Source organism: Panthera leo, chromosome F3 (genome assembly GCF_018350215.1).
Source record: "Panthera leo isolate Ple1 chromosome F3, P.leo_Ple1_pat1.1, whole genome shotgun sequence".
Lineage (NCBI taxonomy): Eukaryota > Metazoa > Chordata > Mammalia > Carnivora > Felidae > Panthera > Panthera leo.
The window spans coordinates 16,348,884-16,374,348 of record NC_056696.1 but is presented as its reverse complement, the minus strand read 5'-3'; the positions used below and the strand labels follow the sequence as shown (position 1 = coordinate 16,374,348).

Below are 25,465 nucleotides of genomic sequence, written 5' to 3'. Positions count from 1 at the left end.
AAGATTTCATTCACATTGTTCTTAAAGCTGTTCAACGAGAAAGCTTTTGCTAAACTGCTTTAAATATGTTTATATAAACCCATATCTTCACTCTTTTTCTGACTCTCCCTCCCCCCAACCCCAGTCTCTGCCCACCCTCCAGCCCTCCCCCCTCCCCCGACACAACAGGGCTTCTGGGGCTCTAGGAGACATGCAACCCCACCCAGGACTATTGGCTTGTCATCAGGGGAAGGGCAGAATCCACAGGAGGAGAGACTGAGAACACCTGTCAAACTGAGAGAACAAATCTAATACTTAGAAATGACACAAATCAGAATCACAGCTTATAGCCTCTGTGTTTTCACTTGACTTATGAAAAAAAAAAAAATCTCAGCCTCCCACAAAACAACCTAGAAGTTTGTTACAATTTGGTAGCTGAGAAAATAACTTAATATTGGGTATTTTCTCCCAGGGAAACTTCTACAATCAGGGTAGGCATTTAAACTTTTCCATTTTGGTGGTTTCTTTTTCCCTGTGGCAGGGGGTGGGAACAGTGAAAGAATGGGTGTGATTTGTGTTTACATGAAGGAATTTGGTTGTCTCACAGGGTCTGGTAGGAGTTCTCCCTCCTCAACTCTCCTCCTGAAGTAATCTGGCTTCAGGGCGGGGAACAGCCACTCTCCTTAGGAATTAAAGTGCATTTGTTCAGTGAGAGGGGGGTGAGGGGAGGTGTGGTTTACACTTAAGTGATAATGATTAAAAGAGGGTGGGGTGAGGGGAAAATCCTATTCCTATATATAGGTATTTATAATTAAGGTCATAATAAGAACAGATATTTTCTAAGGAAATAAGATGCACAGACCCAGTCCAGCGCTCTCAGAGGTGGAAGACAGCTAGCCTGGCCCACTGACTTTTCCGAGGCATCTTTATTAATGGAGTAATAGCTTCAGATGAAAAGACACAAACCTCAAATGTTTGTTTTCTCAAAGGGAAAAAACAGACTGGTAGGTTCTTACACTTTAAAACCCTACCTCACTCCCTTTCAGGGATAACAACATGTTAGAAATTGATTGTCGGTTTTAATATGAATCTTTGATTAGCAAGTTGTGAAAAAATGTTACATAAGTTTGCTGCTTACAAATACGGTAGCCTTTAAAAACTCCGGAAGAGGGGGCATGTGGATCCTTGCTATCAGTATCAGTCGAGGGGAAGCGAAAGTCTCCTATGGTCTCTTTAATGGCTACCACCAGAAATCTTATTTTCTGGCTATTTTCCTTTAAATACTTTACTATTTCTTGGGGGACAAACCCCAGAGTTTTCCAAAGAGAAGTAAATGCTACATTGTTAGCTGAATGAAGAAGTGATGGGCTCAAGATGAGAAGAGGGACATGGTCCTGGGTTCTGGCCTCTGAGTCCAGTGTGATCTGCTTTTCACAGTGACCAGTGGGAAGGCACAGTGCCAGGGACAGATAGATGGGGGACAGCTGTCACCCACCATATAAGCACCATAGAGAACAGGTGGACAGATTTCTTTCAGACCATGTCCATCTGAAGGAAACCAAATTTCAGCCACCTTGACTTTCTAGCTTTGAGCGCTCAGCTTCTCTTCCCCTCGCAGGGGCAGAGCATGAGTGGGCCCCACCCTGAATTACTAGGAGTCGGGAAATCTAAGTGCTCTCCCAAGTGTACTTCTCCCTTTACTCACTTATGCTGACATGCCCAAAATGGAGAGTTCTGGTTTTAAGATTTCTCAGAGGAGAGGCCATCGGCTCCTGACTGAATCGGCAGATGGACTCAAGTCCCGCCATTAGATCACTAAGTCCTGCAGTGGGCTAAAACCGCGAACAGAGACCGGGGCAGATACGAAGTTAACGGACTGAGAACACATTCCTATAGCTTGAGAATGTTTTTCTTTTGTTGAGAGTAGGGGGATGGGGCCGAGTGGTGAAACTGTAGTCAGACTAGCATTTGTGTAGCCGTTTCAGAAAGGACTCCTTAAAAGTTGAAGAGGAACCAGCAAGCCAATCCAGTAGGGCAGAGAACTTGACCGAACTTCATAGTCCATAGAGAATTCCTGATAGGGAATTTGTTTCATTCCTTGCTTAAAACATAAAACAAATTTATATATATTTTTTACCATTACTTCCCCATCCTCCTCCTCTAATTCCCCCCCCCCCCCGCCCCCAGAAATCTTAAAATCCAGTGCGGTATGATTTGCATGAATTTCAACAATGTTTCACAGTACTCCACAATGCTCTTCACTATGAAACCCTAATGTGCTACTCTCTGGATGCATGCAAGTCCCAAAGGCTGCTGTTTGTCTGTTCCACCCCGTATCAGGAAGCCTTCAGAAATTTTCTAAGGCATAGGAGGCATCTTCTCTGAAAGACACTGCAACATTTACATGCTACGCAAATAGCTGAGCCTCAGTGTTATTTCAATGAAATGTCATAGCTTGATGCTAATTCAGTCCTCTGCACTTATCCAGTCTTTCCTTCTTGAACACACCACCTATTTGAAATGTAAAATATCAATTATTGTAGGCATTATATGAATGAAAATTTCTATGGTGCCCAGAATTCTCTCAGAAGAGAGACTACTATATCTGTGTGCTCTTAAACACAAATTTCTATCACGAATGAGAAATCACTTGGTAGCTAGTCATTTTGAACGGGGTGGCAGGGGGATTGGGGGGGGGGGCGGTGGAGGGAGAGTGTCTCACTTTTAAGGTAATCAAACAGTTCTCCCCTTCCCATTACCAGGCGTGAAGTTGCCATGGGCAGGCATCTTTACTACCTGGGGTGGGAACAAAGAAAAGTATGGAACCTCATTTGGGAATTACTGGGTTAGGTCCTTGACATCCTGGAATAAAGAGGCTAAAATGACTCATTTCACATTTCATCTAAAATTCAGAAATATTTAAGCCTTAGCTAGTGCATTTCATTCACAAAAAAAAAAAAACCAAGGAAAAGTGAAAGTCACTTTACACTGAAATCCCACTTAGAAGACAGGCTAAGAGACAAATTATCAAATGTACCACCATCACCCCCAGGAAAGACCCTTCTCTTTTTCCATTAACTTTAATAATGCTACCTGTTTATTTTACAACTAGAAATCATCCTAGGCAGGTTGGGCTTGGCCCTTTCAATAAATTCAAGTGCTCTATTTTAGCTATAGAGTTGAGAAATCTCCACTCAAATCACATATGCAAAGAAAAGAGGATTCTAGAGACCAGAGTTTGAAATCATTTTGCTTACTTCTGCATACCTTGTTTTTGGTAAAGAGACAAAACTGGATGGATGGCAACATCTCTCTCCAGAATTACTCTGAGGACAAATGGATGATCCATTTTACCACCTGAGCGTTGGCCCACTTTAAACTCAGAGCCATGCGTGGGATATCAGTAAAGGTACCTTATGACAAAAAAGAACCAGACTGAGGTTATCCTGCCGGAGGCCACTCAAGATTACCTGGCCAATGATTTTCAACCTTGGCTTCCCATTAGAATCATCCGGGGAGCTTTTAAAGCCCACGTTGCACAGCAGACTGATTAAACTCAGTAATTTTTTAGATGCCCCAGGTGAGCCCAAAGTGCTGCCAAGGTGGGGAACTACTAGTTTGGGTCAGCTGGCTCTGTAATAAAAAGCATGCAGGCCGGTGATCACTCAAGCCAGAGGGAAGAAAGGTCAGACTCCGTGCCTCCTCTCAGATTCGCAGAATTAACACGCACCCCAAAGAAATTACCTAGGCATTGTTCACCTTTTTGTTTTGCTTTTAAAGAAATCACTTTGGCTGTAACAGGTCACACAGTCAACAGTAAATTATGGATTTAGGTAAGTCTGCACTTAATTATGTGTTACGGCAAAAGAGCTGGCTGGGGACAGGCCTAGGACAGACTTGGCACAAACAAAAGAGAAGCCAGGGGGAAGAATCTTCCTAAGCAGGAGTTAATTCCTGAGTCTAGGATATGAGCATGGCTTACAGGCTGACGATTATTCTAGTTAGAATAACAGTAGCCGGGCAGAATGTCCTGCCCGCGGTCCTGTCCCTGTGCCTTAATAAAAACATGTGCTGCGCACACACACAAAAGAAAGAAAAGCAACAGCTGTGGTGAGTAGATTCACGTGATTCTACTGTCTCCTCTCCCTTCGGTACTCCCGCTGTTTTCGGGCAGAGGTGACTGGGTCAGTTGTCACCTAGGAGGAACGCCCGGCTCATTAGCTGCAATTTCACACGGCATCCTCTCATCGCCTGCTCTACCCAGTCACCAGGAAAGCAAACACTTACCAGCAAGTACCTAAACACAGAGGCCAACCTCCAAAAATCTGAAAACAAATCACTCTCTCCTTCTCACTCTTAACCTGAAAATCCCTGTGTCGACATCACAACCAGCCAGTGTAGAGTGAAAAGGTGGCGAGCATTCCGGGATAGCTGTTAAAGGGCCGACGGTCCTTCCTAGGCTGTAACACATGTTCAAAATGTAGGCCACCTGCCACAGCTCAGTGTACTCACGCCCCGGACAGTCAGGTGAATGTTACGACTGGATTTAAAGATCAGGCGGTGTGCCTAGTGACAATTTACTGCTGAAACTGAATTTCCTGACACCCACAGCATTCAAAGGAGGCCATCGTGATTGGTACCACAGTATAGGCATTAAAAATAGGAATATCTCTTTGGAGTGACTGAAAGCAAAACAAGCCATCCAAAACCCACCTCCTGCAAACCTGTCAAGATATTGGCAGAAGGCTCACTATCGGGAAAATAGGGTTAATTATCTAGGTTCCCAGTAATGGGCTGCAATGGCAATTAAACACACACACACACACACACACACACACACACACACACACACACACAAACCCTCAGGATTCAAACAAAAATGTTTACATCATTGAAAGGAGTTTGGTGCGTTTCTTAAAAAAACAGAAAGATTCCACGTGCACCGGCTGTTCTTGCCAAATAGAAGCCAGGAGAGAAAAGCACTAAATCAGAGTATTCAGACACTGTTTGGTTTGGGCAACAAAGCTGAACATGAACATCTGCCCATGACAAGGGGGACGGTGATACTGCAAACCCTAGATTTTGTGTCCGGCTTTCCTTTGCCTGCTACAAAAAGCACACTCTTTCTTCAGCCAAGTGCTCAGAGGTAGAGGAGCTGAAGCGAGTACAGAAGAGAATGAGGTGGACAGTGGCTGAGGAATCCAGCCTCCTGCCCAGAGGGCTCCAGGGCAATATTGGAATATGCTCAGTCTTTAATGGGAGGTAGACTACATCCTACATTGACTTCTCTGCCTTCACCAGACACCTTTTTCTCACATACACACGTAAAATCACACACACGTAGCTGGCAGCTCGCAATAAAATTACAACTTGCACACCCACCCCAACAGCTACTTGCAATCGAAATTCGATATTCAACCCCAGCTCTTCTTAGTAGATGCAAGCCAACTTTGTTCTTTCGAGGTCCCTTGTTTCGCCAGGCTTTTTAGACATACGTTTCACTTTAACACCTACATCTTTTTTTGTCTCTAAACAACAGCTACACTAAGTGGGTGCAATGTGTTATAACATCTTTATAAATAGAAAGTGCAAGAAATAACTTCCTTAGCCAAAATACAAAGCGACAAAGAGCTCTCATAGCCTACTGTGCCAAGAATGTGATTTTCAGAATCAATGATACAACTAACAAATGCTTCTAATGCTACCAGGGTCATAGTGGATGAGTAAATATATTTATAAACATACATTTATGAAAAAAGATATTACGAAAATAGCCAAACTTCCCACAAAAGTTATTTGCATGAACTATCTTTAGTATACCACTTTGTGTTCGATGCACATGCATATACAATTGCATTATATTAGTGTTATTTTTATTGGGCCAGTTTTCCAAAAAGAAAACAGGCTCAGTTTTTAAAACTTCAAGTTACATGATTTAAAATCATTTTTGTAAAAATATTAGAAATACCATATAAATTCTAAATCTCTCTGCTATCAGACGATAGCTATGCTAGACGTAGGTTTCAGTCACACTCTTAGTGACCTCTGCTTGCGCATCTTGGCTTCCAGAGGAAACACATTTTACGTTTTGTTCCCTGTGTCGTATTTCTGGGCTTTTGCAGTAGTTCTTGGAGAACCACTACAGTTAGGATTCTATTCCTTTGTAGGAAACTCAGTAGATCATCTTCAAGTACGTCACAAACGCCTGCTTTAAAGATATAGCAGAGAGCAGAAATCGGAACCCTAAGGAATTTATACTCCCAATGGGTTGTTGTGACTGGCTCAAAATGGTTTGACCTGCAACGCAGACAACAAAGAATATGCTGGCAGTCTCCAGGTTCCCCCCTTCTTCTGACTTTGTTCTCTTCTGCAAATCCAGACCGCGGCGCTAAATTTTTGTGCCACCACCAGATGACTTAAGAGTGACAGAGAATCTGGAGGAGGGCCCAAAGAGCCATAAAATACAGAACGAGAAACTTCTCTGCAGATCATCATGAGATATTTCATTCCCTGGGAATATATTTTCAAAGACTTCTCTGTCACCCAAAGCAGACTTTGACGTACATCAGAGTGGAAATGGGGATCAAAAAAGAAAACGTGAAGGCTCATTGATTTTTATTCACTGAAATCTGCCCCAGTCCTTACATGATAAAATCTAGTCTTGATGCCTAAACGCCTCGAACGTTTTGTCCCTGGTTCTCCAACTACAAATGCCAACATTTTTTCTTTCTCTTCCAAGCATTTTGTAAAGCCCTAAATTAAGTCTTCAGCCCTGAGTACCTTTTCCTGTATTTGCAATTCCTGAGGCCTGACCTGGGAAGAGACCTTTTTATGATACTTCGGGATAACTAGCAAGAAGCCCTCGCAGCTAATCCTCCAGGAGTCCACCGCACTTGGAATGGATGGATAATCCCAAATCTTTCTTCTCTTAGAAAGCTTGGTTTGGGGATGATCATTTTCAGAGCAGGATTTATTCTCTGCCCATATTTCTTCTGTCACAGCAATAGTCTAATGAGTGTAAGCCGGCAAGAGTTTAAATAAAGCACCCTAAATCTGACAAAAGTCCTAACAGTTCAATGATCTGTTATCTTAGATGAGAGGTTGATGGCAACTCTTGATTTTAAAGGATCAACAACATAAAAAATTGGGCAGTGAATTTTCTCCTAAGAAAGGTAATAAAAATGGGATGCACTTACTTATTCATCTTCTAGCACAAAACTGTGCCCAAGGTGGTGTGGTGGCAGTAAAGAGAGGCCTAGGGTGGGTAGGCGGAACTTGAAATGATCTCAAGAATGTGACCATGTAGCCACTCCATAGAAACTCCTGTCGAAAGAGATTTAGTAGCCATACGAATTTTCCATACCATGGGAGTTTGTGCCTATTTATAAACGTAAATACAGCTGACATCTCTAACAAACAAGCTTCTCTAACAGTAAGCTTTTTACTCTTTCTGGAGTACTTCTGGCTCAGGATGTACAGTCACTGCAGCTTCACAGGAAAAAAACAACAAACTAACAAATGCTCACAACTTGGAACTTGGAACAAAAGAAAAACAACATGGACATTTTGCTGTAAGATCAATGAAACTTGGTGGGTGGGTAGCTAATGAAACCTGTGCTTAGGTTATTTGTCTTATTCTCCCTCTAGCTCCTTTACTGACCCGTGGCAGACGAAATAAGTGGTTTCTACGGCACGGACAACTAGCCCAAATGAATGAACGCAGAAAATTCAAGACAAATCAAAAACCCAAGGCCACCTATGAAAGACTGAAGCGGCCCCAAATCCTTGACAGACACACGTGCCATCAGGTGGTATGTGCTCTTCCCTTGAATCCAGGCTGACCAGTGACTTCGCTGACCAATGTATGGTGGTGACTCTGCGGGCAGCTCTGGGCCTGGCCTAGGGAGGAGTGGCACTTTCTGCCCAGGCTCTTACAGGCCTGAGCTGCCATTTAATAAGTGTGACCGCCCTGATGGAGAGACCACATGGAAAGTCCCTGAGACTCCAGGGAGGGAGAGGAGGCCCGCGAGCCCAGACTCCTGCCCTCCCTGCCAAAGTGTCAGACATGCGAATGAGATCATCTTGGAAACTCCCGACCAGTCCAACTACCTGCTGAACACCACCAGGTGACCCGAGTCATCGCCACAGGGAGAAAGAGAATTGCCTGGATGAGCCTTTTCTGAATTTCTGATTCGCAACATCACAAGATCTATAAAATTGTTGTTTTAAGTCACTATAGTTTAGTTTGTTACAAAGCTAGGCAGTGGAAATGCCACCTTCCAATTTCTCCCTTGGTAGTAACTTGAACTGATTCACAACCAGACCTATCAAATGGGTGATTCCTATCAAATGGGCAATATCTCCAAAAATATTCACCATCAGCATCTTTTCAGAGACCATTTGCACTATCTTTTGAAGCAATCTTCCAATCACGCTTTCTTGAAAATTCACTAAAAGTAGTACTGTTACTGGCTATTATTTATTCCAGTTCACCGCAACTCTTTGTAAGTAAACAGAGTCAATATGATGTGGTGGAGACAGTCTGGGCTTTGGAATCAAGCCTGGTAAATATCGGTTTTGCAATTTATCCACTGTGTAACCTTGTGTTCTTGTGTTCGTCAGTTTCTTCATCTATAAATTGTGGTATAATGACACCTCTTAAAGGCAACATAGTCTATTAGAGTGTTAACTCCAGTGTTAGACTGCCTGGGTCAACCTCTCTGTGCCTCAGTTTCTTCCTCTCTAAAGCGAGGGTAATAAGTGTCCATCCTATTGGGACCACCACCAGGATTACATGAGTTAACAATATGAAGCACACGGACCTGCGCCTGGCACACAGTAAGCATTCAAAATCTCAGCTAGTTTTAGTTCTACTGTTACTACGTCAGGATTATTTTGAGGACTAACTGCCATTATGCCACTAAAGCACTTAGTACAGTTAATTCTGTCCCCCTCTTTTTGATCTCTGCGATGAAAAGTGCAGGCTTTTAAAAAGCATACATCCAGACTCTAACCAAGTGGATTTAGGACTCTCAAGTATAGGAAGCCACATCTAAACTATGTCTAAAATCAATTTTGTTGTATGAATTCCAAGCACACTGGTACCAATAAATACTTAATCTTTACTTTGTGGACCAGACTCTCCTGTATGCTACTTCTCACTTAAGGTATGTGATTTCACAGAATAGGAAACATTTTCCCATGAGATACTCTGACTTTTGGCATTATGGATTAATTCAGATTCTAAGATTCACAGTATACTAAATTGTATTGTTGTCCATAGAAGATGCTGCACGTGTATCTGTCTTAACTGGATGGGGAGTTCTAGCCTCCTCAGGAGGACTTACTGAGTAGATGTGAAAGAAGTGAGCATTAGAAAAGTTTTATTTTTCATGAACTGCTCTGCCTTTATAACTTAGCTTTGCTATTTAAAGCTTCCACCATTTGAGCTAGTAGGCCCTTAACTGTTAAGATGGGAAATATCTGCTAAATAGATAACAGGGAAGATGTGAGATAAGAAACTTATTCATGTATGTATTCTCTGTAAAGGCGATACACATTTCAAGTAATAATTGCCTTCTAAGTCATTGCTGTTCCTTGCAGTTGAGGGAAAAGGTAGGCTGCCTATACAACAAAACTGGATAGTCTGTACAAATGTTTTCCAGGTTTTGATATCACAGTTGTTATCAATAATTATACCCTTTGGAATGTAACTGAGTCAGGTGTCTTAAAGTACTCATAGTATCTATCCAACTTTGGCTTGTCCTGAGCAAGAAAACCTCCTTACTGCAAAATAAAAAGACTGGCTCTGGGAAAAGCACTACTTAAAAATGAGAGGATTGAAAACAGAAACAGACTCTAGAAAGCAAAGAAGGTAAAACAGAAGACTGATAATTATCAAAGATCTCGCTAGTGCTGGGCAAACTCAATTGTTCTGCAACGCATTCATACAGAAATGGCAGCTACTCCCCAGGCCTCACAGAAAGCTGCACGCAGAGGACGCATCGGGCTGTCTATGGCCAATGTTCTGTATGCCAGAAGGATCAGAATCGCAAATTAATCAGAAAAGCAACACTCCAAAAATCTCTAAGACAAGGGCAGATCTCAGCTAGGCAAACATCCTAGAACCTTACAGGTAAGGATTATCTACTACTCATAGAACATTTCATATAAAACTTATGAATATCAAACGGGGAAAAACAACTTGAAGAAGGACTAGGAAGGAGGTGCCCTACGGGAGCTTAGGTCACTCACCCAAACTCTGTATGTATGGGTGGGGTTGCCGACAAAGTACAGGTGAAACTCACTGCATTGTGTCAGCCCGGCCTAGAACATTTTGTTCAGATAAATTTAACTCAGAAGTCTATGCATGGTGTCCATATGGGGAACAATTATATTCTCCTCCTGCAAGGAATTCTGTTTATAATCATCCTAACATTTTCCATTTTTGCACATCTGGCATAAATAAGCTTTTTGTGAACAGTAAGAATGAACATTCGGAAAGCAAATAAATAATAGCCCAGTATATATTTAGAAACATCATAGACAGTAACAGACATCGGAAGACAGTGCTAAGAGGAATTTGAAATCTTCAGAGATTTCATTGTTTTAAAACATTCACTGGGGGAAAAAGAAAAGGAAGGGAAGAACGTTGGGCTTTTTACTACTCCACATGGAACAGAGTGAGTTTATTTGAGGAAATCAAAATGAAGATTTGTAGTACAGGGAAAGGGTAGGGGTTTCTAATCTGGAAGGACAGTATTTTGGGTAAGAATCAAACCACTTATTCATAACAGAAGTTAATTTTTAATATTAGTGGAAATAAATTCATTCTTGTCATCATTATGCAAACCAGTTCAAGTTAACTCAGAGGAATGGCAAAACTTACTTATAAAAACATTAATTTTTTTACAGTATTTTATGTAAACATGGTACTCATTTAACCCTACATTATTATGCACGGGGATTATATTTTTAAATTACTTTGTTACATCTGTAACTACCATCCTAAACTTTGATCTACCTGCACCTTTAAGGCAAGGACAGATCATAAGGCTATTCTAAATGCTTTTAAAGCAATGGGAATCATTAAGAAGGACACAAACAGGGTTCTGAGAAAAAGATCTAGGAAAAGATGGTAAGCTCTTTCAAGGAACTGATGCATATATGGCAACAAGAATTTAAAACCTCAACCAAACTATTACAAAGACAAAATGGCAGGAGTGACAAAATTCTGGAGTTAGCAAACTTTTCTGTCAAGTGACAAATAGTACATTTTCAGGTTTTGCTGGCCATGTGGTCTCTGCCACAAGCACCCAACTTTGTCATTACAGTAGCGAGTGGCCATAAACAATACGTGAAGAACAGGTATTCCGTATCACTTTATACAATCAGATGGCCTCAGGATTTGGCCCTGGAGGCTGCGGTTTACTGATCTAATTCACAAATGCTAGGAATATGCTAAGGGGTATCCTCGAACTCAGGGATTTACCTGACTTAATAGCTTGATGTCCCTTTTCTAAATCTCAACAACTACAATACTTCAATATTTTGCACTCTTTCCCAAATGGCATAAGAGCCCCATTTCCAAAAATGAGTTCAATAAGAACTTCTCGATTATGCCTTAAACCAGTAAGTAGATAAAGAGAATGGCATTTGAGAAAGAGAGAAAAAACAAACAAACAAACAAACAAACAAACAAACAAACGTGTCTGTTGTATCTGAACAAAGAAAAACTTCCGGGATTCCAACTCCTTTCTGATTAAATGCCTTCCACTATGATTAAGAAGACTGTTGCCTCTGTTCAGTTTAATTTCCTTTCCATTAACTGTTGTTTGTATTTTTTTAAATTAGATCTTCTAGTCAAACAAAATAGAATTTTTACCAGTTAAAAGAAACAAAATTAGTGTCAAGTAACAACTAAATTTTTTTTAAAGTTATTTCTTGACCAAAGACTATTCTGCTATTAAGGATGAGGTGTACTCTTCCACCAGACCACTTCCAACCAAGGCCGGATTTCAGCTATGGAGCTGGGAATAGTTTATTTCTACTGTCGTAACATCTTTGGAAACCCTGTTTTACTGATGTAGAGGGAACTGGAAACATCTAAAAATACCAAAAAATAGAATAACCAGAAAACTTTCCTTAACTGCTATCTCCCTTCGCTTCCAACCTTATCATTTAGGAATGAATTTATTTTTACTTATTCAAGATTCGATTCAACCGTCTGGTACAATGATGGCTTTGGGGTAGTTGGCAAATTACATAAAATAAAACTCAACTCAGTTCAGAGGTAAATATGGTTCTGAGTAAAGAGAGAACAAATCATTAGAAAGAGCCTTTCTGCCTAAGTACAGTGTTCCTGTTCATGCCAATGCTATATTTATCCTGGTATCCGAGTTCAGAGAGAATAAAAGGTACCTCTTAGAACGAAGGCAGATTAAGATACTGCCGTCTCTCTTCTTCTGCTGAGAATACTGGGTAGCTCCTTTGCTATCAAGTGCCACTCAACGAATGGAAACAGTCCCAGTGTTTGCTATTTTCATGGCATTAAAGTACTTACTGATGATTTAGCTCTCAATGCTAATGCAGTTCCCTTCACAAGGTGACACGTGCAAGTTAAGATTTGGTAATGAGTTTTCAGCATTAGCTACAGTCCATCTAGTACATCCTTAAGAGAGGTATCCTCTGTGCACACACCGATGCAGCTATTCATTAATGCAGATAGAACACTACTACTACTATGACCCTACAGTGATGTTAACTAAGAACTAGGACAACGTCACAGTGAACCTGGGTAAGAATCTTGGATAGTTATGCAGAATGCTAATACCTTTTCTAGCTAACACGGAAATTGCTTTCAGAAACTTTACTTCGTTTAACAGCTAGCCTGGCTTGAATGTTCATGAATTCCATGGCTCCGGGCTAGGCCAATGAGGAGGTGAGAACCAGCCAACACGATTGTGCTGATGTGGTCCTAGAAGACCAGGTAGCACTCTATTCACAGTATCAATTCAGCAACACCTATTACAAGTGGATGAGAACGGAAGGGAACCCAACAAACACTCCCAGCATTTCCACATCTACTAGAGAGTCTCTACTTCGTTTAAAATGCTTGTTGCTAATCCTGGATGGAGTACTGACAAACGCTGCCAACCTTCTCTTTACAAACATTACTGCAGTTCACCTTTACAATTTGGTCATAGTTTAAAAAGCTCCATTTTCTCACAGAAAACCTAAGAAACTAACAAAGCACAAAGAACTTTCCAACATACTACTTCTCAAAAGTAGGATGGACTTAACATTTTTTTGGTAGGCTTAAAAGCTCCATCTACAGCAGCATATTCTGTACTTCTCACCTTCCTGCCTATTTAGTAATGGCAAACTGTTCACGGACAGACGTGATTACCAGCTAAAATGTTTCACTGGAGATTTTAGTCTAATTTCAAATCCACTTTTATGCCCACAGGGCATAGCTGGTCCCTAAGGTGGCCCTATCATTCTGTTGCCCAACTAAAGAGGAGAATGCTCTAGTCTACATCTCCTAAGGACAAAGCTTCAACGTATCATTTAAGGGAAGGCTCTCATCAAATGGTAGCATCATGGCATTCCTATTAAAAGACACATTGCTACGTTTTTCCAGAAGAGAAAATAACCGCTCTCTAGCAATATGGTGCAGCTTTATGTGTATATACAATTCTCAGATTGTTTGTGAGTTACTCTTTGCATTCTAACTTCCTATCATCAGAGAAACGCCATTCCGTTCCACCCACCTTTCCACATACCACAAAGCATTCTCAGAAAGGGAGCACGTACTACCATTCTCACAGATGGCTCACCAGTGCAGGCATGACCAGCCCCTCCCCGAATCTCTTTTACAATCATTCTGTGCCTCTGCACCAAGACAATTTCTTAAACCACTGCATATTTCAATACTCTTAAAAATTTAATGATTAAGAGAAGCTATATATTTTTCTCTTTCCTATTTGCATCTACTTGCCTGCATCCCTTAATAATCCTCCTTCATTTTCTGAATGCAAGACAGGGCATCTAAAACTCTACATGTTTGCTAAAGTTTTTCTGACTCTCAGTGCTGGATGAAGAATCTCAGAAATCCCCAGAATTACCAAAAAGGTCCCTTGAAGTTTTAAAAATCTTAGGAATGATTAAGTAACCAAACCTGATCAAATTGATCCCTTGATCAATTTATTGCAACATGATTGTGCCTGATGTTTTCTGGTAAATGCCCTGTAGTGTATTATTAAAAAGCAAAGCTCTTGGAGTCACCAGCAAATTTGCTGATGGTTGGTTTATGAATTACTAGGTTTGCAGACGCGAGACATGGATTTAGTGAGGTTCTTCTATTGGCCTGAAAATATAAACTATTACATACGTAGAAGGAAATGGAATTGTGGTTGCAATAAGAACCATAGTGCTGGGTTTCTTCAACCACAGTATTGCAGAAAAAATGTGTTTAAAACTTCATATAAAAGTTATCAAATATGGAGACCTGTAGATTTAAAAATACAGTCCAGGCTCATTTCACTAGAAAGTGACATTTCTGATGTAGAATATTGCTGTTCTGTGAAGGTAGGAGCCAGAGAGACTGGATGAAACTTTGGTAGTCAGCCTAACACATTAATTCATCTGGACTAGAGCCATTTCCTAACACCCAAAGATATTTAAGCACTATGGTTTACAAACACCAATCAGGAAGTTGCAGTACTCTGCGCCATTGGACATTTGCACAAAACCTCACTTCTTTCCCCACTCCCCTCTTCCCCAACATGAAACTCAAGCCCCCAAATGTAGCAGAACCTACTGCAAACACTTTGTTGCTCATTTCCCTTCCAGTTGCCTAGAGAGCTTCAGGTGACGCTGCCCACGAGAACACCGCTCCAAGATGGCTGCTTACATGAAACAATCAGGCAAAGTGTCAGATGCCTAATCAGGGCAAAGAGAAGGTCTGACTTTTCAAATCAGTAACAACCACCAGGATTCTTCTTCTTTTTTTTTTTTTTTTTCCTTGAAATGTGAAACTGCATGTTCTGGCAGGGATGGAAGAGGAGAAATTCCTCCTTCTTGTCACCGTCGCAATTACTTCCTTCTCTCTTGTGGCTGGCTGGTTCAGATGACCAAGGCTCCTGCTGTGTTTTAGATGTGGGCAATTACAGCCACCAGGATGATATGGACCAAAGTACAGTGTTCAAACATGACTGGTAGATAAATGACCATTTATCACCGTTTTTTAAAAAAATTTTTTTTCTTATAAAGTTAACAAACCAAGGCTGTTGATCCCTGAATTAGAAAGTTGATTTACTTGATTATTTCCCAAAGTATGAGGTGGGAAGGAGGAGGGGAAGAGCCTCTCGTGCTTCTGCATATGTTGCTGATCCTCTAGTTTGGCAACATCTTGGGAGCATCTTCCGATCTAGTGATGTGGCATTTTGTGAATCTAAGTACCAGCCCGTGGCCCTCATGCTGGCTGCTTACGGCCCAAAGGGGAAGAGGGACTGCCCCCTCCCCCTCCATGTTTCAATCTGGCCCAGTGGTGGACACAGAGCCCTGGGCAGTTTCCCCAGGAGCAACTGTCTCCTCTTGTGAAGGTGACTCTTCCTCAGCTTGTCCTCGAGATGTGACAGTTGTTTCAGGGGAGATGCTGTGAGGCCCCTCCAGGGGAATACAGCCAGGGTGGTTTTTGCGAAAGTGCTGATTCAAGATGGCCTGGAAGGGGAAGCTTTTGCCACATACGTGACAGTGGAAGGGCTTGTTGCCTGTGTGCTTGCGGATATGATACTCCAGCTGATCCTTCCGGGTGTACTTCTTACCACACATGCGGCAGACGAATGGCGTGATTCCCATGTGCAGGCGCATGTGGCGGTCCAGGCTCCCCTTCTGATTGAAAGATTTGGCGCAGTAGATGCAGGTGAGACGGGGGTTGTACCGGAACCACCGCTCAGATACTTCTTGCTCTCGGAGATACTCCACATAGCCACTCACTCCCATCATTGCGGACTCTTCTACCTGTGTCCAGTGAGGAAAGCAAGAACACATACGTGTCAGGATACATATTGAAAGAAATCAAATCTATTTTTACCTCTCATACCAGGCAACATGCTTATTTTTAGGAGAGACCCAAACAGGAAATTAATTACTACAAAAAAGTACAGATGTTAATATAATAATTAAAAGAACAATCTGAGGACACTCTATTCCATTACTTTAAAAGAGCAAGATGGGGGGCGCCGGGTTTCTCAGTCGGTTAAGAGTCCTACTCTTTTTTTTTGTTTATTTATTTTTGAGAGAGAGAGACAGACAGTGTGCAAGCAGGGGAGGGGCAGAGAGAGAGGGAGACACAGAATCTGAAGCAGGCTCCAGGCTGCGAGCTGTCAGCACAGAGGCCGATGTGGGGCTCAAACTCACGAACAGTGAGATCACGACCTGAGCCGAAGTCAGATACTCAACCGACTGAGCCACCCAGGAGCCCCAAGAGTCCTACTCTTGATTTCAGCTCAGGTCATGATCTCCTGGTTCATGGGACTGAGCCCCATGTCGGGCTCCCTGCTAACAGCACAGAGCCTGCTTGGGATTCTCCCTCTTTCTCTGCCCCTCCCCTCAAAAAAGGGGCTCTCTCTCAAAAAAGAAATAAACATTAAAAAAAACAAACAAACATATAGGAGGCAATTATAGTTGTTTGGCAGAGGCTAAAGTACCAATGCAAAAGTTGACTCTGCATTAATTGGAAGAAGACTCCTCTAACTAGCAATTGGTTTTGTGTCCTTTTCTTTAATTTCTCAAACTGTGTTTTGTCTCCTTTCACATATGTAAACAGACAGTGCTCTTCATTTCCAACAGAAGCAGTTCTCAGCAGGTTCGGGAAGCAGTACGTGAAGCCAAGCGTTGAATAGTAACACTGAGGTTTTAGATGATTTCTGGTTTGTCTTCTATAACGTTTCCTTCTGCTCCATTTCCCTGGATAATCAAAACTGAACTCACATAAAGGACTAGGGATTATCCCACCAAAAGTTCCTGGGTGATCACGGACAAAGCACAGAGTAACTTCTCTAAGGCTTAGTTTTCTCATCCACAAAATTAAAAGGTGCCAGCTCTGCCGAATTCTCATGAGAATCAAACAAATAAAGGTACCTTGAAATATTTTGAATGCATGTTATTATCCTGTATAGCAATTAAGGATACTGAAACGTGGATTCAAATCTGCATCCTACTTATTGTATGACCATGAGCAAGTTATTTACTCTATGTGTCAGTTTCTTCATCTGTAAAATGAATATAACAGCATCTACCTAGTAGGTTGCAATGAGCATGAATGAGTTAATTCAACGAAGCACTTACTATAGCCAAGTAAATGTTAACTATTATTAAACATTACAAACTCACAATATTATTCATAATCTTGAGGGAATAGTCTCTGAAAAAACCCGCCTAACTTTTAAGTAATGTCATACCAGTATTGTCCATATGCAAATGTCATACCAGTATTGTCCAGATGCAAAGTCAATGTAGTTTAGTTACCTGTGAGATCTTTTTACATTATCTTTTAAAATGTATTTAACTTTTAATTCCTTTGAATTAAAACGTGGGGTTTGAACTCACGACCCTCTGAGATCAAGACCTTCGCTGATATCAAGAGTCAGACACTTAACCAACTGAGCCACCTGGGCGCCCCTCCTTAAGGTTCTTTTTAAGTGAAGTATTCCATATAACGAATACATTTCATATAAATGAACGATTTCCATGTTGTCTAAAATTCCATCTAGATACTTGACATGGTCTTCAAATATGTTCACCATCTTAACTGTGAATTACTAATCAGACTCAAAGAACTGAAAGGACTTTAAAAAGTCATCTATTTGGTTCATTTTTATTTGAAGATCTCCAAAACTGGAAATTTCACAGGCAACCAAATAACCCCCTATTTAGGAGATGCCTCTTTACTTATCACCTAAGTAACCTTAGGTACTCAAAATTAGTGATAAAACATCTTCTATTTATTGGCCACCTAAAAAGGCCAATGAAGATTAGAAGATTAGAAAATGAGAACTCTGTCCTCAAGGAAATTTCAAAGTCGAAGGACACATAAAATTCATGCAACTAGAAAAAGAATAATTTTTATGAGTCAGTACAGAGTTGGGAAAAATTATACCATATCATCTGTAATTGCTACGGTGGTTTAAGGAGAGATCAAAGAGACCTGGGCTAGTTAGGGCACATGGAACCAGGAGCTTGGGAAGAACAGAGTATCCCAGACTGAAGTACAGAGACAGGAGAAGTTTGATGTGGTTCTGACATACAGAGAAGGTCTGATAAATGCTGATGAGTGGTGGAAGAAGCCAGGTTAAAAAGATTATAATTACCTGGAGAATTAAGCCAAGTATTTTCACCTTCATGTGGCAGACAAAGGAAAAAGCCACAGGATGTTTTTAAGTAAAGAAGTAACCATAGCAGTTTAATCATTCCTGTCATCAGGAAGCTCTTCCAAGTTTATCAGAATTTGTTCTTACTGTAATGTAACTGTAATGTAAGCCCCTGTCTTGTTTCGGTTCTCTGTGGCAGGGAAAAATAACTGTGGTGGAGACTCCCCATAATGAACTTCCACACATATTAAGGTGTATATTAACTCATCTCTTAATATCATCTCCAGACAATATTACTTATCTGCCGTGGCTTTATAGCCTGTACCTTCTGCTTTGTTCAGGCAAACACCCTTGCAGAGTTCCCATATTTACCCCTATCCCATCTACATAAGGATAAGTTATCTCTACTTGAGAAAATTTTTTTAATGTTCATTTATTTATTCTTAGAACGTGAGCAGGGGAGGGGCAGAGACAGAGGGAGAGAGGGAATCTCAAGCAGGCTCCACGCTGTCACTGCAGAGCCCGATGTGGGGCTCGAACCCGTGAACTGTGAGATCATGACCTGAACCGAAATAAAAAATCAGACGTTTAACTGACGGAGCCACCCAGGTGCCCCTCTAGCCGCTTATTTAAAAAGTGCATTTCATCTCTCTGAGTAACACTTTCCTGAGGAGACACTGATTCTAGCAGTTGCCTGTTAGCGCTTCTGTTCCCACAGCACTGCTCCAGAAGCCTCGGCTCTGTGACTTGTCCCTGCTTTGTGTTCTTGTTAGTCTGCCTTACCCACCCGGAAAGTGCGTGGTCTGTCTCACGCAGCACGTATTTGCACAACAGTGACTGCATCTTACCTGAGAGGTGAAGAGAAAAGGGGCCCTAATTATATGAGTAAAGTTACTTTTCCTCCAAGCTCCTAACATTTTTTTTTAAAAACTTTTTCAAATGTTTTCTATTTATTTTTGAAAGAGAGACAGAGAGACAGAGTACGAGTTGGGGAAGAGCAGAGGGAGCGGGGGACACAGAATCTGAAGCAGACTCCAGGCTCTGAGCTGTTAGCACAGAGCCGACACGGGGCTTGAACACACAAGTTACAAGATCATGACCTGAGCTGAAGTCAGAAGCTCAACTAACTGAGCCACCCAGGCACCTCACATTTTCTCTAACATCTTACTGAAACTAAAAATTTCTTGAAGCGCCTAGGTAGCTCAGGGGCTTGAGCGTCCGACTCTAGATTTCGGCCCAGGTCATCATCTCACAGTTTGTAAGCCCGAGCCCTGAGTCAGGCTCTGTGCGAAGAACGAGTAGCCTGCTTGGAATTCTCTCTCTCCGCCCCTCCCCCCTACCTCTCTCTCCAAATGAATAAACATTAAAAAGAAATAAAAAACTAAAAAATTCTAATACTTACATTCCTTTTCTGGTACCCCCACATGGTAACATGCAAGTAAATATAGTTTCTAACAAGTCTTACTATTACTATACTATGTACACAATACACATCCAATGGCTTAAGTAAAAATCAATAAGGTATTCTCATATAACGCAGATGCTAAAAACGTTAGCTACCCAATCTTAATCCACCAGTGTTTCCTTTATTTATTTATTAATGTTTATTTATTTCTGAGACAGAGAGAGACAGAGCATGAGCAGGGGAGGGGCAGAGAGCGAGGGAGACACAGAATCTGAAGCAGGCTCCAGGCTCCGAGCTGTCAGCACAGAGCCCGATATGCGGGGCTCCAACTCACGGACTGTGAGATCATGACCTGAGCCGAAGTCGGATGCTTAACCAACTGAGCCACCCAGGCGCCCCCACCAGTGTTTCCTTTTAAAGGGCAAAGGTATTTACAATTTACTGTGTTCCACTCTGTGAGTTCACAATCTTTTTAAAAATCAATCTTCAGTGATAGACACTTGTGAGAACAAACAAAAATATCAACCAACTACTTCAATTACTTGCTAAGGAGTTGCAAAGAAGATGGAAAACATTATTCCTATCCTTTCTAGAACATTTTAGTCTCTCAGAAGATTCAGGAGGAAAAAAAATGAAAAGACACAACCATACAAAAAAAGCAATCACATACAAAAGTGCATAAGCAATTTATTTACAAATACGTAATACTATATAAATCAGAAATTACGTAGTGTTATGCCCACAGAGTATAAAATCAGACTCTCTCCATCCCAAGTCTTAAATTACCTGCATGTAGTTTCCAGGGGTTATTTTATATTACTCTCAGGAATACAGACTGGTTCCTGTAACCAGGGAAGAGTCCCACAATCTTATCTTTTCTACTTCTCAAACTCTGCTGACACCAAAAGTGTATTTCCTGCACGCCCACAAGTAAGAAAGAAACAAGTAATCGAATACAGTATTTATTTAATGGGGTCACTGTTACCTTTCCTGTACCTTTCCTTTCTTATTCATTACATTCTGTTCACACACCGTGGCAATTTCTTCACCAACTGAGCAATCCTAACCCCACTACATACCTGGGAGCTGGGCTGCTTAGGCTCATCCATTCTCCCAGGAGACTCACTTCTGGCTCTGTGTCTCTCCGTCAAGGGAACAACACTGCCGGAGGGGCTAAATCTGTTGGAAGAGGAGCAAAAAGGGGACTAGTAGAAAAATAGTGTCAAGGAACTTAAAAAATGATGACATCTACCCCTTTTTATCCCTTGGCTGAGGAAGGGGGAACAAACAGAACAACAGATTTCTAAGAAATACTTTCATAGAGTAAATATCAGATCTTAAGGTTAAAAGAGGTCTGCCCTAGTAAATTTAAGAAATATAAAATGGCATAGCAGATAGACCACATGGCCCGGTGACACTAAGGCTAAATACAAGCTTCTGTCCTTGAGGACTGGGAGACCATAAAAGCATAAATTAAAACTGGGTCTATGATTTTGTTTCTTCTATGTAACTGTTAGGTTTTTGGTTGCTCCCTCTCCCACGCCCCTGGTAACTTGTTACAGATCTCAGACTGCTGATACAGATCGTGGAAGTTGAAAATCTCTGCATCCAAAGCTATTACTTCTGATTCAGTTCTAACACTGGACAAAGGGTGCTAACACAGGGGAATAATAAGTACTGTCCTCAAGGATACTTTAACTGTTAAGGACAGGAGAAAGACCACCTACAGGGGATATAGGATATGCCCTCTGAATTTCTGTGACACATATGCCTCTTTTAAGGCCAGATGTGAACCAAAGTAATAGCTTCTTTAGTTTTCATCGTTCATGCAATTTTAATTTATTTTTAAGAGTGGGGAAAAAAACAAATATTACCAATCGAAGTTGGTAATATTTCTTTCTTTCAACTGAGGCTTTCTTTCCATTTACTTAGATTAAAATTGTTACTTCCACTCCCCCAAAAATGTTCTGACAACCACAATATGTTAGAAAAAGAAAAGTGAAGCATAGGGCATAGTAGCACTGGTGAAAAAAAGAGACTCTCAGGCTTGTGGTAGCAGCAGTCATCGATGAAAGAAAACAGGGAAAGGTATTATCAAATGACAAATGAAAAAAAAAAAAAAAAAGAAAAGAAAAGAAAAACTATCCAAAAAGCCCTTCTTTGGAATTACTGTCATTACACTAATTTAAAAAGAACGATCACTGCTGGTACCCTACTTCCTCTAATTGTGGTAGACGGGGGCAAAGAGAAGTGAACAGTGCTACAAAGGAAAGTCAAAGTCCCCCAGGCCACCTACCTGTGTGATAACATACCAAGGAAGGGCACTGCTGCCAGGCTCCCAGCTGATGATCAGCTCCCTGCCTGGAAATCCGAGGAGGCCCTGGCAATTACTGATCCTAGCGTGGCTGCAGCTGCTATTCTGATTCATGGAAGTGTCTAACTTTACCATAGTTCTCACAACACTGTGAATACTTCAGGACTAGGAGCTTCCTGCTTTAAAGAAATAAGAACGCAAGTCTTTTGGCACACCTCCGGTTTCCTCAACATCAACTTATTTTCGCTAAGAACATCAAGGAAGACACACTCTGTGCCACACAGAGGGCCTGCGTTAGTGACGTCTGCACAACAGCCGTTTAGACGGACAAAGAAAACAAACCGTACCTGTCAATTTCACTGCTTGTTGGCCGAGCCACCTTGGCTCCTGAAGATCCCAGAGTGTAATTTTCCTGCCCCACAGAACCATGGCCGGTGGTGTCAATCACCATGGCTGTGACTTCCTCGGCGCTACTCCCATCTTCTCCGGAAGGCTGATTCTCAGTCCCAAGCCACTCCTCCAGGTTTTCCGTTTTGATGTGGACTGCCCCAAGAACTCTAACTTCATCATCACTCCGGGCCCCCCGGTCTGCTACTCCCGTCTCCACATACCACTGTCCTGCTCGGTTGATTCGAAGAATGGGCTCCCGGCTCTCTACATCAGAACTCTGTTCAATTATCTGAGGGCTGGTGGACTCCTCAGGAGGACTGAGCTCCCTGATATCCAACACAGCACTAACCTGACCTCGCCGGTTTCCCTTTGCAGTATTATGTCGTGGGCTAAGGGAACGGTTTAGATTCGGTGTCACCCTGTGAGACTCCGGAGGCCTTTCTGGATGCTTTGTCCTCGTTTGACTTAATTCTGCTTCAACCTCTGCCACGTTAATTTTGAAGTGAATCCCCTCCAGGATCTGTGTACATTTGTCTATAATATGCTGCATCTGCAGAAAACTGGCAGCTGTCAGGTAGCTGATGATATCTGCCAGTTGCAGGCATATCCGCCCCGTATAACAGAAAGAAAGGAGCTGCTCAAAAACAGTAGGGTTCTTGATGACTGAAATGGAGACAGTACTCATCTCATTCAAGGACATGTGATCCCGGAAATAGGGTGAACTGGCAGCCAGGACCACTTTGTGAGCCCGAAAAGCCTGTCCCTGCACGTTGACCACAATATCACAGAGACGGCCCTGCATGCGCAGCTGGTTTAGATGGCTCAGGACAGAGTTGCTGAAGTCAGGGATCTCCAGTTGTATGTTCCCACCTTTCTCCATGGTCGTGCCTGAGGGTGTAGGCAGGCATTCAACCCTGCTGAAAGAGGAAACCAAGTTCATTAATAATTTGAATTTCACTCCTGCCATGCTCTCCAATTCAAATCTACTGAAAAATATTTTTTGGTAAAATTTCAAAATCTCCAAGTAAAAAGAGACAACTTCCCTTATGTTTGGATATGAAAACAAGATACCCTTAACAACCCAAATGTGACTGCTAGACTTCTACAAAGTCGACCTAAGATCATACTCCCCTTACTAATAAGCTATGCAGCATCAAAACATAAGTTTAACAGAAGGGGGAAAACCAGTTGTGACAGTTCTTTTTTTTTCTTCTTTAATCACGAAGTATTCATACACTGAATATAAAATCCTGTGATAACTTTTCTTTGAAGGAGGAAAGAAATCAGCTCTTTGAATAAATGTAATTACACACTAATGGATTGATCCCTCTTGCTAATATTTTACTACATGCTGTAGAAGTTATGTTTATTATTTAGAAGGTGACTCATATCCCACATGAATGTACGTAAGCCATTATTTCGAAGCTTGAGAGTCAGAGCCCTCACACAAAGGCTTGGGTTTAGGACTCTGAAGCAAGGTCTAGGTTAGGAAACATGCCACAGCCGTGTCAGAACTCAGTGAAGATGCAGACAACCTGAAGATGTTCAACCTCAGAATTAAGAAAGGGTAGGTACACTGCTTCTATCTAAATTCAAAGCTGGGAATTTCAGGGTGGTGATGATGCTGATTCTGAAATGTAATTCCCCAAAGCTGGTAGAAAATAGAGCATTTATCAATATGGCCAATATTTTTACATCAAAAATTTTTCTTTAAACAGCTGAAAACATTATGCCTATAACTGCATCCAACAGCCTTCAATGGTTGACACTAGTTTGTGTAAATCTCAACAGGAAGACGCTGACTTGAGCCCAACATGTTTCCATTTATCTGTAACTTTATAAGACATTACATAGTTAGCTAAAATCTAAAATTTCAGAACTGATCCTGACAAGCTCACAGTATTGCTCCGCACTTACAACACACTTAATCAGTAAATAGGGAAGTGTATACACTGCTTTTAAGAACCAACTTTAGCCAACCTGACCTTTTTCCAAAGCGTTTTTGTTTGTTTTGAAACTTTTAATCCAATAAGAGCCTCTGTCGATGCCATCATGAATTCAGATGTGTTTATTTTGGAGCCTACACCAGCGCCTTTTTTGTTTGCTCTTTCCGGCAATTCCCCAGTGAGGAGGAAGCCCCTGGAGTAAGGTCTCTCTCTACCGTCGGCACTGGAAGGGTGAGAGCTGTAAGAGGGAGAATCGGGAACGCCATGGGGTTGGCCACTCCGGTATTTGAGTGGCTTTAGTCTGCGATAGGAAGCGTGGGGAGTGGGAAACTGACAGAAGGGCGAAATGTCACCGAGGAGCGGGGGAGGAGAGGGGAGCAAGGCTTGGGGCCGGGGAGCGAGCAATCAGGTGAGGGCAGAGCACCGGGAAGGGGGCGGCGCCCCGGGACCCCGTCCAGGCGGTGTGCGTAGGCGGGCGGGGAGCAGCCCAGAGGTGGGTGTGTGTATCTGGGTGTGTCCGGGCTGCGGTGGGGGAGGGGGCCGCCCATCCCGGGGTCCTGAGGGAGGGGCCCGGCGAGGGGGCGGGTCCGGCAGCTCAGCCCGGCCCGGGGCCAAGGGGGTGGAAGGTCTCCGGTGCCTTGAGGGTGGGGTAAAGGGGAGTGGCTGAGCGCCCCAGGAGCAGGCTGCGGCGGAGCCCGGACAAGGCGGTCCCGGTGCAGGGCAGCGGGACCGGTGTGCGGGGCCCGAGCCCAGTCAAGGAGCAGCACCTACCTCCGGGGGTGGAAATGGGCCGGAATGGGCCGGAACACCGTCCCGGAAGTGAAACCCCCCACCCCCTCCCCCGGAGCGGGCGACGTGCCGGAAGGAAATCACTCACCCTTACACCGCCCCCCTTCCCCTCCCCCAGCGCTTTCCGTCCCTCGCGCCCCCTCCCCTCTCTTCCTTCTCAGCCGGTCGGAGGGCGGGAGCCTTGAGTCACGCGGGCTGTCGTGTCACCGCCCACAATGGCGGGTGGGGCGGGGCCAAGGGGCGGGCTTAGAGGAAGGAGGTGTGGCTG

General features: G+C 42.5%; 1 protein-coding gene across 7 annotated transcripts; it reads right to left on the bottom strand.

Moving 5' to 3' along the window:
• Nucleotides 1-1,274: 1,274 nt before the first annotated feature.
• On the bottom strand, nt 1,275-25,465 carry ZBTB37 (zinc finger and BTB domain containing 37). 7 transcript variants are annotated; one of them, XR_006198669.1, is made up of 6 exons: nt 25,180-25,277; nt 24,448-24,646; nt 22,420-23,376; nt 20,838-20,937; nt 14,801-16,002; nt 1,275-2,080 (listed from the first exon to the last, which is right to left on the bottom strand). XR_006198669.1 is itself a non-coding variant. In XM_042924512.1 (5 exons), the coding sequence occupies exons 3-5, from the start codon at nt 23,340-23,342 to the stop codon at nt 15,514-15,516; spliced, it is 1,512 nt and encodes a 503-aa protein (XP_042780446.1). In that variant the 5' UTR covers nt 23,343-23,376; nt 24,448-24,646; nt 25,286-25,465; the 3' UTR covers nt 15,276-15,513. The 7 variants fall into 7 exon arrangements, 3 of the variants coding, with proteins under 3 accessions (XP_042780446.1, XP_042780445.1, XP_042780448.1); XM_042924512.1 differs by lacking the exons at nt 1,275-2,080; nt 25,180-25,277 and adding an exon at nt 25,286-25,465 and having other exon boundaries at nt 15,276-16,002; XM_042924511.1 differs by lacking the exon at nt 1,275-2,080 and having other exon boundaries at nt 15,276-16,002; nt 22,420-23,379.